At 49.6% G+C, this 13,411-nt stretch overlaps 1 protein-coding gene across 1 annotated transcript in view; it reads right to left on the bottom strand.

Moving 5' to 3' along the window:
- Positions 1–13,411, bottom strand: part of FoxP (forkhead box transcription factor P) — a 548,205-nt gene that overhangs the window by 74,857 nt on the left and 459,937 nt on the right. Inside the window, 1 exon segment of the mRNA XM_077639369.1 lies at positions 2,555–2,704. Within this exon segment, the coding sequence (XP_077495495.1) occupies positions 2,555–2,692 (138 nt within the window). The 5' untranslated portion in view covers positions 2,693–2,704.

The following is a 13,411-nucleotide window of genomic DNA, read 5'->3' as shown; positions in this document are numbered from 1 at the left end:
GCAAGCCGGCAGCGCGCGGTGTTCTTCACAGTCGACCTTGGCCCACACGCTCGCGTCGTCGCGGAATCCAAGGCTAGCCAGCCGCGTTCCCTCCGTCCGGAGGTGCGTCGGCTTGACTCGCTTCGCACTCAGCTGGCTGGCGCGGAAAAGACGGCGGCCGCTACGTCAGACAACGCAAAGGGATGGAGAGAGTGTATGAGAGAGAGAGAGGCCGCTCTTCTGGTCCTGTGCCGGCATCGCGCTCTGTCAGAGCGGCCGTAGTGACGCATCCCCTGTGATGCACCTCCGCGTAGTAACAGCGTCGCTCGCTAAGCCGTTGCCGCGCCGCGCTAGGAGCGCTAAGCGGAAGAGCGCGGCGCGCTTTCGCTCGCTGAGTGAGGGAACTTACGTGCTCGTCGTCGTGTCAGTAAAAAAAAAGAGAGAAAATTAACGGAGACGGCACCGTTTCGTTCCACGTGGTAGGCCTCTCCAGCTTCGCACGCCTCACGTCGCCTAGACCGAGTTGCGCTCCAAAGCATAGGCGTTAATGAGCGGCTCATCATTGCTTCTATCACCTCTGAACGCGTGTTCTCTCCACGTCTCCTGCCTTCATTATCGCGATTATTATTTATCTCTCTTTTTTGTGTTTTAAGAATGCAGAGACCTACTGCCCGGAGTTGCGTCGCGCTTTGCAATTACCGGAAAAGGAGACTTCCTCCTCTTGAAGGTCTCGCGGAGAAGTGAGGTAGATTATGACGCCAGGCGCTTTTTGTTTGCTTGTTTGTTTGGAACGAAGTAATGGAGGCACATCGCCAGTCATATTGTCGCGCTGGCGGAATTGCTAGTCTTTTCATCCCAAGAACTACCTTCGAATGGAAGCAGCTTCCTGCCTCCTCAATTCCCGTTACAAGCGCCGCTAACTTCAAGACCACCATCCAAAAATACCTCTTAATTCCATTGTTTTACTCTATTACCGAGGAATATTATTCCACGCGTTTCTGTACCGCCTTCGAGGCTTCAGATTATGATAAATTAACAAATTAATGAATCAATAAATAAACCGCACGCATACTGTTAAGTGCAATTTTTTTTCTAGCGATAACCTCGCCATACAACTACACATTACAGTAATAATAATAATTGGTTTTGGGGGAAACGAAATGGCGCAGTATCTGTCTCATATATCGATGGACACCTGAACCACGCAGTAAGGGAGGGGATAAAGGAGGGAGCGAAAGAAGAAAGGAATAGGTGCCGTAGTGGAGGGCTACGGAATAATTTCGACCACCTGGGGATCTTTAACGTGCACTGACATCGCACAGCACACGGGCGCCTTAGCGTTTCGCCTCCATAAAAACGCAGCCGCCGCGGTCGGGTTCGAACCCGGGAACTCCGGATCAGTAAATAATAATAACAATAATTGTTTTTTTTTTTTTGGCGGGAAAGGAAATGGCGCAGCATCTGTCTTATATATCGTTGGACACCTGAATCGCGCCGTAAGGGAAGGGATAAAGGAGGGAACGACAGAAGAAAGAGGTGCCGTAGTGGAGAGCTCCGGAATAATTTCGACCATCTGGGGATCTTTAACACACACTGACATCGCAAAGCACACGGGCGCCTTAGCGTTTTGCCTCCATAAAAACGCAGCAGCCGCGGTCGGGTTCGAACCCGGGAACTCCGGATCAGTAAATAATAATAACAATAATTGTTTTTTTTTTTGGCGGGAAAGGAAATGGCGCAGTATCTGTCTCGTATACCGATGGACACCTGAACCGCGCCCTAAGGGAAGGGATAAAGGAGGGAGCGAAAGAAGAAAGGAAGAAAGAGGTGCCGTAGTGGAGGGCTCCGGAATAATTTCGACCACCTGGGGATCTTTAACGTGCACTGACATCGCACAGCACACGGGCGCCTTAGCGTTTCGCCTCCATAAAAACGCAGCCGCCGAAGTCGGGTTCACATTACAGCACGCGAGTCCGAATTTCGTCATCCACATTTGTGGTGTCGAGCCGGCGACCAGTAGCAGAGCCACTGGCTTCGATCGCGGCTCACGCGTCTCGGAAGCTTTTGCTCCCGACTGTACACGCTGCCAGAGAAGTTTTCGGAACACGTAAGCCGCAAAAAAAAAAAAACTCAGTTTCTTAGCATTTTCAGCGTGGAATCACGAAGTGACGGGCACTTCTCTGTGTTTTCTTGCATCCATATATATTTCACGTCACGCCTCGACACATAGACGAAATTAATTTTTTTTTGTGCAAAAGCACTACTTAACACGGCTCCAACCAAAAATCTTGACTGAAGCCTCGGTGTAACTCGGGTCAGTTTGGAGGAGCGTCGAGCCAGCTGCAGCCAATAGGAGGGTGACCTTGATGGTGACCTTGGAATCCTCAAGGCCGCTTTCTTTCGCACCTTTCAAGCACGTCTACTCGGTTTAACTACGTTAAAACCCTGCCACTTTTTTTTTCCTCACCAGATACACGTGTTCCCAAAACTCCCGCCGAGAGCTAGGTGCACGCAGTACAGCCCTTCGGGAGTCGAACCCGCGAGAAGTGGACAGGAGGACTGGGGACAGACAGACCTGAGCGGTGATGTCGGCGACGTCCTCGTGGGGTACGCCGTTGGTGGTTGGGGTGGCGCTGGACGCACGCACGGCAGCCGTCGTCTGGCCCGTCGAGAGGTTGATAGCTGCCTCGAGTTCTGCTTCATGGTCCATCATGCGGTCATCTTCCTGCACACACGACGCGAGGCCCCGATCAGAAGGCGGGATATATCCCCACACTGGAGCAAGACACGGCAGCACAGCACCCCACAGGAACAATTGGCAAGCGGCCTCAGCTATAGACTCTAAACAAAAGTACACCTATATGGGAGTAAAGAGGCAGTAAAGTGTCCTCTAGCGCACACGTTTTTATAAAAGGGTGCGCGCTAGAAGACAGTTTTACTCCCTTTGTTTAGAGTGTAGGGCATGCGAGGCCACCGACCGGCATCATATCTCGTTTGTTAAAATGTGCATATTTGGTTTGCTCATCCAAAAAAGACACCATTTCTGGATGTCATTCGACTTGTGCTCCGTAAAGTGCTCACGAAATGTTCGATCTTTCTTCTCTTACAGTGATACTCACAGAGGAGTTTCTCCGACGTCCATTAGTATGTGGCTACAGAAAACCGCCGTGTTCGCCGGCGTACCCATGTATAAGGTCCTTCGTTATATACGACACACATATGTATGAGCTACGTTATACGGGTAGACTCTGTGTGGTCGTGCGATTCACTGAGGTCCGGATCACGTGGTCGTCGAAGCGGGCGATCTCATGGATTGGGAGAGAAGGTTGGGGGAAGGGACGATCAGATGTCGCAGTTTCTCCATCGCCGCGATGGATGGTAAGAAACAAGGTTGTTCTTTTCACCTCCTTCAATAAAGGCCAACGAAGCAACAGCCAAGTGATCACGTGTCCCACGGGCGTGTCATTTGTGATCATGTACTGTGACCATGTACTCCAGGTGAAACCAAACGGACGCATGTTGGGGCAAGCCGTTCAGTGAGGCACACGCCTACTGCCGTCATCTCTCCTCTCCGGACAAAAGAGCGAGAAGTTTGGGATGTGTTTTATTTTCAGCGGAGAAATGCATTCCAGGGATAATAATAATAATTATAATTATAATAATTGGTTTGTGGGGAAGGAAATAGCGCAGTATCTGTCTCATATACCGCCGGACACCTGAACCGCGCCGTAAGGGAAGGGATAAAGGAGGGGGTGAAAGAAGAAAGGAGTGCCGTAGTGGAGGGCTCCGGAATAATTTCGACCACCTGGGGATCTTTAACGTGCACTGACATCGCGCAGCACACGGGCGCCTTAGCGTTCCAGGGCACCCAGGCCTGATTTTTCGTGTGCGGAGAACTGAGTCCGCGACTGCACAGCTCACCACGGGATGACAGTGACGTAGTGTCCTGCATACTGGCCTGACGTATTAATATATACATAAGACAAAAGTGTCCTTAGAAGCCAACACCGTTTACCCGGCCACGTAATATCGTACACTTCCTACATCGCCACGTAGGTAGGACGCCAGGTTATCCACGCCGTAAAGGTGGGCTCGGAAGGATGAAGTATAGACGGATTGTACGAAGAACACAGCCTCGAAAGAAAGCTTTCATGGAATTTGCCGCGAGAAGGATAATGAGAGCAGGACCAAGGCGCGGCAATCCTTCACCAACCGTAGGCGCAATTAGTCGGAATGTATTGTTGTGTCCAGCGTTGCGTATGCGCATCCGCATATTTATTTCTTATTTGGGGCCGCCGCGGTGGCAGAGTGGCTATGGTGCACGTTCGCAGACCCCGAAAGACGCCGGCTCGATCCCGGCCGCATTTCGACGAAGGCGAAATGCTAGAGGCCCATGTGCTGTGCGATGTCAGTGCACGTTAAAGAACCTCCAGTGGTCGAAATTATCCGGAGCCCTCCAATACAGCCTCCCTCATAGCCTGAGTCGCTTTGGGACGTTAAACCTCATAACCCAAACCTAACCATTTCTTATTTGCTCCCCCAGTCTCCGCCAGAGATCGCTCGTGACGACTTGAACAAATAAACGCTCGTATCAATGACACCGTAGTCGGATACAAGTAAAAAAAAAAAAAAGCGGCCTTTCCCCGTCATAGGACCTCCTTTCAGCCAATAGCGTCTACCGGTTCTCATGAACTTGCTAGACGGAGTAGCGTGACAATGCATTGAGGGTACGATACCCGACAATGCTGGCAGGGGGATTACCCCCTTTCATCTGCTGCTCCCTGCATTGTCACGCTCGCAGAGTCATGAGAATCGGCCGACGCCATTGGCTGGAAAGGGGTCCTTTGACAGGGAACAGCCGCTTTCTTCTCGACTTGTATCGGCCTGTATAGGGACCTTTAGAATGGGGTGATTATATCGGTAAGGGGAATAGCGGGACGCCAGTGCGCCTATGCAGGACAATAAACCGGAGGGACGTTATTGTCCTGCGCATGCGCACTAGACCCCCCCCCCCCCCCCCCCCCGATATTCCCTTATGCCCCAAAGCGATAGGGTCACCATATTCTAAAGGTGCCCACTGACTAACCTACTATGAATTCGCACGCGCCAATGTAAGCGACTCGGAGGGCAAGGCCTGGGCCGCTGCCGCCGAGGTCGCCAGGCGCCCAGAGAGAAAATAGCAATGGCGACGGCCAAGGCGCTGCCGTACAACAGCGCCGCGCCGCCTGGCCACGGAAGAATAAGGAGCCCCCCCCCCCCCCCCCCCACCCCCCCCGGCAGAAGGAAGCACGGAGGACACGCACTCTCTCTCTCCCCCTCTCTCTCCTCTCTCTCTCTTTGTGCTTCTCTCGCCTTCTGCTTGCTCCTTTTTCCGTCGGCGTTAAGTAGGGAGCGATACATTCCGAGCACACAATCTGGTCGGCCCGGTGGGAGAGAGGAGTGACTGTAGTACAGAAGTGCAGTGGTAGTTCGCACGCCCCAAGCGCACACGTGCCTTCGAACAGCGAAAGAGAAAGAAAAAAAAAAGGGGGGGGACGGGGAGACGAAGCGGTTTGTTAGAGGAACAAGAATAAAAAGAGAGAGAGAAACGAGAAAGGAAAGAACGACAGAAATGACACCGCGCGTCGAGCAGAGGCTGTTGGAAACAGCCAGAAATATATCGCCAGAGCCAAACAACAACAACAAAACGAAATCGTCCCTCGAAACTAAAACGCCCAAGCTAGCGGGAGAGCACAGACAGGCGACAGGCTGTACGGCGCGGCTCTAACAAAGTAGTTCTAGCGTGTGTGTGTGTGTGTGTGTGTGTGTGTGTGTGTGTGTGTGTGTGTGTGTGTGTGTGTGTGTGTGTGTGTGTGTGTGTGTGTGTGTGTGTGTGTGTGTGTGTGTGTGTGTGTGTGTGTGTGTGTGTGTGTGTGTGTGTGTGTGTGTGTGTGTGTGTGTGTGCACGCGCGCGCTCACAACGAACCTGTTAAAACTGATGCTTGTCAGAGGAACAAAGAACCCTGTGTGAGCAAAGGGATCCCATGATGTTGAGAAAGGGCGGAGAATTGGAAGATGAAGAGGCCCAAGGGGGAGAGGATGACAGAGCAGAATGGGAAGAAGACACGAGTTAGACACAACTATCAGCAAAAAGCAATAAAACGGTCTGCGCGGCGCAGGCCGTTTTATCTGAACACGTGGATATCAGTGCAAGGCCACGGTGCCCTGTTTCAAACGCCGGTGTTGTACACTCGATCTGCGGATGCTACAGCGTGCTCTTGGCGATTAGAAAGAAAAAAATAGCATACAACAAAAAGAAAACTGGGCCACGTGTCGATGCGATCGGCCCGCATTCCGCCGGCCTCCCAGCATTGCCATCAAGCAATGAACTGTGTTAAGCGTCGAGGGCGAAGGATAAACAACAGCAACGAGCAGTGCTATCAGCGAGGGAGTTTCTGGGGAGCGAAACCCCCCTTCCACTCCCCGAGTGTTCCTGCCACGAGTGTGCACATGTAGAGGGGAACACAAACAAGACAAGGCGATACAGTAAACGCCAGCATCCAGCGGCGAAAGATAAAAAAAAAGGAAACCATAGCGTCCTGATATTTGGAAAGAAGAGGCGGCACGTGCGGTGGGCGGAGGGAGCTGAGAAAGAGGTGGGAGCCACGTAGGCCCGCCCCACTATCATGGCTTCCAGCGCCCATTCTCTCACTCCCCCTCAACGAGCAATGCTCGCGAGTTTGTGTCGAGTTAGAAAGTAGGTCGACACGCCCTCATTCCATGCCTTGCAGTCACTGTCATACAAACCGACGCCGCTGGCTGCACAAGAGAAGAGTGCACAGTAAGACAGGAACTGCTGTCGTTTAAGAAGCACCGAAGGCTGTGACGTCATTATTCAAAGCCCGGCGATACTCCTCCCTCTTGAAGGGATACTGAGGCCAACTCCATCCAAATTTTGGTGTTAGTACAAAACGATTCCGTGGATCTTTTCGGCTATGCCTATTTTTGTCCGGCAGCAGGAAACGTACTGACTGCCGAGAAAATCGAATTTAAGAATTTTCCCGCCCCTCGATTCAAACTCGCGACGTTCATGCCGACAAGGACTCCGTGATCACGGTTTTGAAGTGAATGGCCTCAGGGATCTGCGCTAAAAATTTTTGTCTTGACGCAGAGCAGTATGCTTCCGAAAACGGCCGGGGGGTGGCGACACACGTAATTCAGTTACCGTTTTCTATCTTATAACTATTAGAACTACTAGAACGCAGCAATCTATAAATGCAGGCTAACTTCAATTTGTTCCAGGTACAATGAGAATCTGAAGAGATCTTCAGGACTAACGGGTTTCGCGCTTGACCGGCGTTTTTCACGATGGTTGTCGACATTCGTCTGAGTTCATGGGCCGAGAAATCAATCAACTAATCAATCATGTGGCGTTCTCACACATGGTAATATTTAAGAATATGGGCCCCTGAGTTCCCAAAGTTTCTGTTGAGCAATATCGATGCAAGACTGGCTGGCTCAGAAGCGGGAGGTGTAGTCATGGTTACCAATGAAACGACACTGCAATGATGATTAACCAAGAAAAAATGCGCCCGTAAATTATACTTCGTTTCATACATCAGGTGCAACGCTGTGAAAGGTACGGTAGTAATCCGGACGGTAAAATAAAGGAAGGCGTGTTACTCCGCGCTTGTTCTGTGGCCGATAGGTCTAAGGCACGAGAAAGGTATAGAGTAACGTCAGCAGTAAGAGTCCATTTGATCAAGTTCATGACAAATGTGTCATGTAGTAGGCCTGCAGACAAAGGATTCACTGTGTTGCGCTCACCACAAGGAACGCACTACTTTTTGGTCGCGGATGCAGGCAGCGCAAACAAGTGCTCTAGCTTCGATAGAGTTGCACCCGATGTATTAAACGGAGTATAGGAACTGTACGAAGGAAAAAGGTTTCGGAAGAGTGTTTCTTTTTTTTTTTTTACCGTAAGAGAATCTTCCCGGCACAGTCTTCGCCATAGCAGTGTGAATAAGCCGTAAAGGGGATTCACACTTGCGAATCGCAGAGGTTGTGAGACAGTCTTGGCCGGAAAGCTACAGTCGCCTGGCGGTATGGAACACTGGTCGACTTTGCAGCTTTGCGGCTCCGAGTTGTCAACCACTAAATTAATCAGCGGCATATCGGAAATCAACGGAGCCTTGCTCCGCATCCAGCTCCTCGTTGCCGGTGAAAGTCGATACCGACAACTCTTGCTCCCTAAAAAGAACATTCAGAAAAGCAGGCCGCACTTGCTATGGTCGTACACTCTAAACACGAATACACCTGTATAGGAGTGAAAAGAGAGTGAGCTGTCCTTTATAGCGCATTCACTTTTATAAAAGGGAGTACGCTTGAGGACAACTTACCCCCTTATTACTCCTTTCTGTTCAGAGTGCATGTCCCAGCCGTTCATGACTCGCAAAGCCGTTCGTGAACACGTCTTAACACAAGAAAAGCAGAACCGTGTATATTTCTTCACATCCCGGGCATTTCCGCCAGCCACTCACAAGAAGGTCAGAAAGAACTTACGAGCCTCCGATGATAAGCGCGAGTCTCACCGTAGCCCAAGTCGAGAACGTAAGACGATATCCTGGAGTTACGGACTTGGAATAATACATAATGGGACGGCGTACCGAAACTGATTGCTTCATTCAGGGGATCTGAAATAACGACGCCATTGGCAAGCGAAATTTCCGAAAAGAAAAAAAAAGTAGACAGAGTTACTTTATAAAAAAAAGAAGCGAACTGTATATGCTCGATTAAGCGGTGTACTAGTCTTAGACCATGGATCGGTGTAGCTGTTTCAGACCCCTTCGCAAGTACTTGAAATTAACGCTTCTTTACTGCGTAGTGCTCCGGAACTGACCGGTCACGATGGTCAGCTGGTCAGTGGGACACACAGTGAGATATATACCTAAGCGGCCGATCCTAAACTAGGAATACGTACGGCTGGCTTCATGGATCCCGCATTGAATACGGGTCTGCGGCAGCGTGCGCGGCGTCTAAGCGTCCTCGAACACACGTAACCATTAGTCCTGTATACTGAGAACGCCTAGACGGACGGCCCAGTTTCTGCCCATAATATCCGCATACCTCAAGGCTTATACAGGAGCTATGCGGAAACTACACGCACGATAACTTGAGGTAACCTAATGTATAAGTAGGGGACCAATATTAAATACCAACAGTCTTGTAGATTTCCGCATGATGTTCCGCTTTATCAATGTCTTCGGGTGTTCGAATCCCTAATGCAGTTTTGACCGTTTTAAGCCAAGCCAATCTCCAGCGTAAGCCATAGCACAAGCCTTGGCGTAAGCCAAAAATGGGTAAAACGGAACTAACTGCATCGCTTTTAGCCCTCAAGATGACTAAACGGCTAGCCCTTGGAGAGATCAGCCATTCTTCGGTTGCCTATGTGAGAGGTTTTTAACAGGCTAAAGGTGTCCGCAAATGAATTTAGCCATATCTGGCTCCTAATGCAGGGTGCCTGAGTTAGGTGTGACGGTCAGTGACAGAGCGCTCACGCGCGCACTGACGCGTGATTATACTGTATACAGGATGACGGTATACAGGCTGGCTGCTTCGCCCAGGTCGTGGTAGCGCCGACGTCGCGGCGTCTTCGGCGACACAGCGCCAAACTGGCGCCGACGTCTCTCCAAATACGTCGCATCGCGGAACGTTTACAGCTGCGCCGCTAGACTCGAGATGCAAATTAACGCCGGCTACACATTGGCAGCGCAGGCAATACAAGGGCGAAGAAGTTGCCCTTAACATTTTGATTTTTTTTCTCTTCGTAATAATTAGTCTCGCGACCGAGTGACGCCGTCGACTGCGTGCCGCGTTTTCTCGCCGCCGCTCAGACGGAGAAAGAAAGATTAAAGGAATAAAGAAAGAAAGAAGGAAGGAAGGCAGGAAGGAAGAAAGGAAAGAAATAAGAAGAGAGAGAGAGGGAGGGAGAATGAAAGAAAGAGTGAGAAAGAAAGAAAGAAGGAAATAAAGAACGGACAGAAGACGGCGCGTCTAGAGAACGAAATGACAAAGAAAGTAGGTAGGATAAAAAGAAGAGAGGCTACAGGCCAGACGAAGTCTGCTGCCTGTCTGAAAGCAAAAAGCCCAGCAGACAGCCTCGTTCTTCTGCGCATACAAATAACGCCGGCATTTGGCGACTACACATGCCGCGCCGTTCGCCCATGCTCCTCCTTCTTCTCTTCGCGCCCTTGCTTTAGAGCTGACTGTGCACAAATGCAAAAGAAGAAGAAGAAAAGAGAAATCCAAAGAAGGCTCCTCCCATATATGGCTGCGTTGGCCGTTTCCCCCTAGAAACCACGGAAACGGTGGGACGACGGGTGTGCGAGGAGGCAGAAGCCGCGCTTAATGTCGGCATCGGGCGATGGCCCGGTCATTCCGGACTAGATCGAAAGTCTACGGCACCTGCGACGGGACGGAACGACGCGGCGAACGCCCGTAGCACGTGCTTAACTTCTGGCATAGTGGTTGGTATGCGCCTGTGAGTACATCGTACAGTCTTTGTCAAAAGATTACAGCCCCCCCCCCCCCTCCCCGTCATGCAGGGTGGCCCGCTATACATCCCTAGCGCCCCAAATCTCAGGGAGGTGAAATAAACTTTAACCCTCACCTCTCCAAATGTTAGGACTTCAGTGGACCTACAAAAGCCGTAATACAGGTTTAAAAGTTAGCCGCCTGGGCTCGAAGCGTTTGAGAAAGGCTGCACAAGCACTGCCAGCCGCTTGGTCGAAATCGAGCAGCTTTCAGAAGCAGCTGCAGCAAGAACTCCGTTACCGCAGTTTCCGCTTTAGTTATTAATTACAGGCCTATTCGGTCTTGCTTGGACTGCCTGTCATACGCCTTTGTACAAATTTCGCTGTTCACCTACTGTGCGCCTATGTTCCCAGTGGGCTTTCAAACGAACTAGATACATGGTGCATGTGACATGCATGGTACAGTGACATACATGGTTCATGTTTGGCTTAAAAGCCGTGTTTCACCCTCCGAAAACGGTGCCTTCTCGGACAGTGTCTGGGCAATCATGCGCCGGCCCGTTGTTATCGTTTCGATCTTATTGTTATCATCGTGCAACGCGCCGATAAGCAGATTTCGGCGATCATCTGGCGCAAGACGTAGCTCCAACCAACGGCGAATAGCTGAAAAGATTAAAAGCGAAGCAAGATTCGAATAGAATGGTTACATTCTCCTGGACTTGCTGACACCAGGGCCTGCACACAACAAGGATTCCTTTTATGCGATTTCATTTCGGTCTTATGGGCACTGCATAGCAGGCCTTGTAGCAATAACGGGGTCGTGGGCGCCGCTTGGCACAATCAAGAAGGGCAAAAAGAATAATAATAAAACAAGAATATAGCCTAGCTTATACGCTCCACACTCCTCTTAAAACGACTTTGCGTGCCTTGCCACAGCTTTGTTACGAATGTGGAAAGAAAGGCTGCCTCTACTTTCATTTCTCTGTTAGTTTTTCTTAACGAGGTGCATGTGAAGTGCATGCGGCGAATACGATCGAGCGAGGTCCAATGGTAATAACAGTCACGGGGCGTTCTGTTAGTAAATGCGACGTTAACGAAATTTCAGAAATGAGGCAGCAAACTAAAAGAGCATACACCAAGATCATGACAGCAAAACCAGAAAAGTATACAGGTACAAATAAACTTACGAATAAATTTCCTGAGATCAAAGCAAATAAGTTAAATAATAAATTTTTGATGGGATAGAATCAATATTAGGACAAAAAAGTTATCCGAATGCAAATATTTTGTTTTATGACAACCAACTTATCCATATTTTGGACTTGTCAACATTACGGAATTAAAGCCTAACTGAGAAGTTAATGACTGTTCATATATTTGTGTTAATAACTTGCTATATCCTCCCAAGCCTATAATTCGTCTAATCTGCGTGACGTACTCCTCTCCCCCCTTTCCAGTTACTTTTTTATATATGCGTGGATATCAGTTTTCCGGTTACGTAGAAACGCGTTGCTAATACAGCGAAATATCGAGAGACCGAGTGATTTTCTGAATGAAGGGACATCAAGAACACTAAACGTGATTAAGGGAAGTAATTTCCACCTTCGCCGTTCGCAACAGTTTAATGAGGACAGGCCGTAGTTAAGGCACTATAGCGAGGTATTACTAGCACCTTCAGACAGTACTAAAATTCAGAACGACTGCATCGCGTGATCGAGTCACCGTGCCTGTTAAATATTGAAGGTTGTAATACTGGTCCCAAGCGAAGCAAGCAATGAACTTCTTTATCGCAAAGTGTGCCAGCCGCTCCACCCATCATAAGCATCGGGCTAGCCCACGCGGGTAGTTAAAAAAATTAGGGCTAAAAGATGTGCACGTCTTCCGACGGCCATGTACATACACGTGAAAATAAAAGAGGCAATGAATATGCGCATAACGACACAGAAAGCTCTAAAGACTAGCCAATGCAATGTATATTAAGGGAATTCTCCAATGTGTTGCTGTTTTCAGCGAGGAAATCAATTTCTCAGCGTCCACCTCAACACAACAAGAAAGCAAGGCTGCTGAGCACGCTCAAAGTATTCGCAGTTGAAGATAAACCAGTACCGATCCATGGGTCGAACCTCTAACCACTGCCTGATCGGGGAAATCATTCTAATTAACTAAGCTAGCCAAGTTTTTTTTTTTTAAGTTGAAGATCATTACGGCGGCTTGCACGCCGGATTTTAATAATAATAATAATTGGTTTTGGGGGAAGACAGTATCTGTCTCATATATCGTTGGACATCTGAACCGCGCCGTAAGGGAAGGGTAAATGAGGGAGTGAAAGAAGAAAGGAAGAAAGAGGTGCCTTAGTGGGGGGGCTCCGTAATAATTTCGACCACCTGGGGATCTTTAACGTGCACTGACATCGCACAGCGCACGGGCGCCTTAGCGTTTTTCCTCCATAAAAACGCAGCCTGATTTTCCCGTATGGAGTTTTGCGTCGATCGACTAGAAGAATCATGCAACTGAATCTACGAAGTGGGAAGAAAGCTCGTTCAGTGGATTTGTGGGCAGTCCCGGAGCTGGACTGAGATTTGGATTAACGCAGTACGTTACACATCAGCACCCACCACATCAACGTACTGCAGTCGCGGTATGCGCGGACTGCACCAGGCGCAGAACAGCGGGACGTGTAATTAAAGAGACCCCCACAGTCCGGATGCTGGTGATGATGATTATGAAGACGACGACAATTACGATTTGAGGGCGTTCAACATGTAACGACGGCGAAACCTGCAGCAAGAGTTGTTCCTGGCCCCGTGTCCCATTTTAGAAAACCCAGAGCGATCGAAATACCTTGTTCCGGAAAAGACTCTCCGAGGTAGTTTTAAACACCAGCCAAGCAAATCCATGTACAAGGAATACGGCCGAATCAT

The sequence above is a fragment of the Amblyomma americanum genome, chromosome 10 (genome assembly GCF_052857255.1).
Source record: "Amblyomma americanum isolate KBUSLIRL-KWMA chromosome 10, ASM5285725v1, whole genome shotgun sequence".
Lineage (NCBI taxonomy): Eukaryota > Metazoa > Arthropoda > Arachnida > Ixodida > Ixodidae > Amblyomma > Amblyomma americanum.
This window is presented reverse-complemented; position numbering and strand designations above follow the sequence as displayed.